The 4,154-nt window shown below is 52.6% G+C and overlaps 1 protein-coding gene across 1 annotated transcript; it reads left to right on the forward strand.

Moving 5' to 3' along the window:
- Positions 1 to 1,895: 1,895 nt before the first annotated feature.
- LOC145806639 (uncharacterized) lies at positions 1,896 to 2,794 on the forward strand. Its single transcript, XM_082903995.1, has 2 exons — positions 1,896 to 2,444; positions 2,529 to 2,794. The coding sequence occupies exons 1-2, from the start codon at positions 1,917 to 1,919 to the stop codon at positions 2,676 to 2,678; spliced, it is 678 nt and encodes a 225-aa protein (XP_082760121.1). The 5' UTR covers positions 1,896 to 1,916; the 3' UTR covers positions 2,679 to 2,794.
- The last annotated feature ends 1,360 nt before the right edge of the window (positions 2,795 to 4,154 follow it).

Here is a 4,154-nt window from a genome sequence, read left to right on the forward strand (position 1 = left end):
GACTCTTCGTATTCCGGCTCGGTTTTCCTTTTCCGGCCATTTTCACACCACTCTCTACATGGCGGACGACATTCCACGTGTCGGGACTCCCCCGGACCACGAGATGGACCCCGGGGTCGAGCTCTTACCACTGAGCGAGCGCCCGTTCGACCCGGCGACCTACCGGCCGGCGATCCACGTTCTGCCCCCTGACGGCCTGCGTCAGTTCCGGAGCTTCGAGAGGTACGCGCCCCCTGAGTTACTGCTACGCGAGCCTACCTCCCACCTTTCATTCGGCACTCCCGAGGTAACTCTTCATCTTCTGCTTTACTTTCTGCAATGTAGGATACAAAACTGCCATAGTTAGCTGTATTCTTTAATTGCTGAAATCTGATATGCCGTAGACCGTAGTTGACTGTAAACATACATGCAACCGATATCTGCTTGAGACTGACACATGCACACACACTGCACTAGCCCTGAATTACTCAAACACACTGTACTTACTGTATTCTACTGCACACACACTGGTACCCAGTATTTGTCTGAATCTGTTCGATTTGCACACATGCCACATCTGTTCTGAAACGCTCAAACACGCTGACACAGCACACGTATTTTCTATAAGCACACCGGCACCCGGTATCTGCCTGAATCTGACAAACTTGCATACATGCCATATCTGTCTTTTCAAAATCGCATTTTGAATGTTGTCCTGCAATTGTTGTTTTCTGTTTACAGGAGGGTTCCCATACCATTCGCGGGTATGGGAATACTGGTGCGCGGGAGTGGTATGACGAGCTCCCTGATGCGGTCCAGCGCATCGTGGACCGAGCGGGCTTCGGCACCTTCTGCCGAGGGCTCTCTAGGCTGTCCACCTGCAGACCTCTTCTTGCCGCTCTGGCGGAGAGGTGGTGGGACACCACCGATTCTTTCCACTTTTCTGCCGCAGGGGACATGACGATGACCCCTTATGACTTCTCGATGCTCACAGGCATCGGGGTAGGGGGGGATCCGATCCCTTTCGACACTGATATGGATGAGTGGACCGCCGCTCAGGTCCATCTACTGGGGGAGGCCCCACCGCTAGCTCGTCCAGGCTTTGTCCGATATTCCTGGTTCGAGGCACAGTTCAGGGTCCAGCCCGCACTGGGGGAGGAGACTCAGATGACCGAGGAGGACGTGGAGAGGTATGCCCGCGGCTTCCTCATGTTCCTGTTCGGGACTACTATCTTCGCCGACCGGGCGAACACCGTGCCTCTCTGCCTTCTCAGCGCACTGGTGGACGTCCGGGATATCTTGCACTACGACTGGGGCGGCGCTGCTCTGGCCACCCTGTACGGCTATATGAGCTCGGCTTCTCGTGGCAGCGGCCAGCTGCTTGGAGGCTACTGGCGGGCTTGGGAGGTACATTTCTTCTCCTCTTTTCCTTTCTGTCTCGTACTTTCCGTAGTCTGTACACTGCACACACTGTAGTCTGCGTTACACTTACCGTATACTGTACACACGGCACGCACATACATTCTGCTTCACACTGACTGTACACTGCTCACACTGTACACAATACACGGCTCAACACACGGCTCTGCCATTTCTGCTTCATTCTGTATATCCTGCTTTATCTGATGGTCATACTGACATCTGTTTTGCAGTTGTGGGTTTATGCCTACTTCCCTAGGCTTGCACCTGTGCCAGTCGCGGAGCCTCCTCCGGCTGTTCCTTTCTCGAGTCGCTTTGACGGGGGATGCACCCGGCGACCACGGGAGACGTTCGGCTTCTTCCGCCGATATTTCGACACCATCACCCCCACGGAGGTATGCTTTACTTTCAGTTCGTTTAAGCTTCGCTTTCCAACTGCATGTTTCAATAACAGTAGATAACAAACTGTCTGTTACTTTCAGATCACATGGCGGCCATGGGCTTCCTTGCCGTCGGCGATGCAGGGTCGGTTCCCTGGTGCTGAGGAGACCTCGCGTTTCCGGATTCTGCTAGAGGGCCCGGTCTGTCGGGCTTGGTACCTGGGGGAGCGTTTTCTACGCCAGACCCGCGGGTTACCTGAGCAGATAGTCCCGGCTCACCCTCCTGCAGAGATGAGGGAGACCGAGGGGCTTACCGCTGAGCAGCTGGATGATTACTCCATCGGCTGGGAGGAGGCCGGCTTCCGAGGCACCGGCGACTATCAGGAGTACGTGCGGACGTACCTGATGCGACCTTTGAGCGGCCGTCGAGCAGAGGGGGCCAGGCCTGTGGCATCGGCGGCTGGGGCCGGAGCGGGAGCAGGGGCTGGATCTTCGAGGAGGGCCCGGGTCCGTGGCAGGGGCGGAGTGCGGGGTGGACGAGGAGCTGGCTGGCCTGCCCTGCCTGCTGTACTGACTTTCCAGGGGCAGGGTGGGTCGACCTATCAGATCCCCTTCGCCCCTCCACCGGCTGGTCACGAGTTCATTGACATCTCCGACTTACCGCCGGTATGTTCTACTGCATTTCGTACAGTTATTCATTTCAGTTTACTGATATTCCACAGAATACTAATGCATCTGATACCTTTGCAGGCTTCTTCTGAGTACACCCGTCAGTCGTTGGCGATGAATGCCTCGATGATGGGGATGCTCCAGCGGACATTTGACCTTCTGGCTGTCTACAGCATACCGGTATGTCCTTCTGACACTGGCCTCAAACCATTCATACACTGCTTCGCATAATCTGATTCACGGCACAACACCTGATACACTGATCTCACTGTATCTGAGCACTGCACACACTGCATTCTGCACTGAACTCTGTACTGACAAACTGCTCACGGCATTCATACACTGTATCCATACACTGCATTCTGCACTGATAAACTGTCTACAGTATACTGATGCATTTCACTTTTTGTGTACTTTTCAGCCTCCCTTCCAGATTCCCATGGCAGGAGGTGCTCCAGCCAGACCTTCTGTCCCTGCCCGGGGGAGAGATGAGGAGGGCAGGATATTTCCCCGCACTAGGGGTGGGCGTACTCATGTCGGGAGCAGCTCGCGGGCTCCAGTCCCGGACGATGACGACGACGAGGAGTCAGAGGCGGAGGCAGGGTCATCGGAGGAGGAGACCGCAGACGGTTCTAGCTCAGGCTCTGACGACGACGCTGTTGATGCTCCTGGACCCTCGTCCAGGAAGAGGACCAGGACAGACTGACGGCCCTTCGGAGTGCTTGACATAGATGTAGATTTTTGCTATCTTTTCTTTCTTTCCTTGTACTTTTCTTTTTGGTTGGTAGATAGATTACCTTGTACTGCCACAGGCAGGTTTTGTTTCCAAAGCTTGTACATTTGAAAAGATAGTGAAATGAAACAGACTCTTTATCTGAAAAAGTGTTTACATTTACACATTTCATGCATTACATCGCATCTCATCATGTTACACTTTAATGTAAACGGAACTGATTGGTTGTCTGAAAATTGAACACTTGCACTGTAATAATCAGATAACTTAAACAGCTAACAACCGAAACAACCCAAGCAACCCACTGCCTGATTCTTAGACACACAGCCCTTACTCTGTTGGGGATTGATCTGCATACAGCCCAAAACACAGCATTCAGTTCATTCTGCACACTGCAATTCTCAAACAAGACAGCCCAATCTAATCAGGACGGACCTCAAAGATGGAACCGGTTGGAGTCGGAACACGTTCCAATGTAGAGAATGGCACAGCATTCTGAGCATAAGCGATTTTTGAAATCGAATAAGGGTTTTTCAAACCGGGATATCGAGCCTACCACTGAACAGAGCGGAAAGGACTCAAATATAGGTACACGACCTAAACACAACGAGACACGCTCGGGAAAGACTAAAAACAAAAGACGAGACCGTCAAATGAAAGAGACACGACACACAGACGCGTAACCAAAGATGGGGGACCTCGGACCACGAGGAGCCAGTTCAATCTGGGTATTGTTTCCCACCCCTTCTTATTTGTGATTCTCACATCACTCAACTCTCAAGCTCGGATTTTCTCTCGAAACCCTTTTCCTCGCTTTTCTCTCAACTTACACCTCTCTATTCTTCATTCTCTCATTTTTCATCCCTCCCCGGGGTGATTGATGGATAAATGGAAAGGTGCGGGTTTATGCTCAACACCGTTAGCTCACGGCTATTCTTCCGGCAGGCAGAGTGCTCTTCTGGCAAGTACGTCGA

This window comes from Camellia sinensis, chromosome 14 (assembly GCF_055761805.1).
Source record: "Camellia sinensis isolate YWXY chromosome 14, ASM5576180v1, whole genome shotgun sequence".
NCBI lineage: Eukaryota > Viridiplantae > Streptophyta > Magnoliopsida > Ericales > Theaceae > Camellia > Camellia sinensis.

What these genes read in the sequence shown, in the direction of transcription:
- LOC145806639 (XM_082903995.1), top strand. Translation starts at nt 1,917, where the DNA reads ATGCAGGGTCGGTTCCCTGGTGCTGAGGAGACCTCGCGTTTCCGGATT. An exon ending in ACATCTCCGACTTACCGCCG is followed by an intron (nt 2,445 to 2,528) that starts GTATGTTCTACT and finishes ATACCTTTGCAG; the next exon opens with GCTTCTTCTGAGTACACCCG.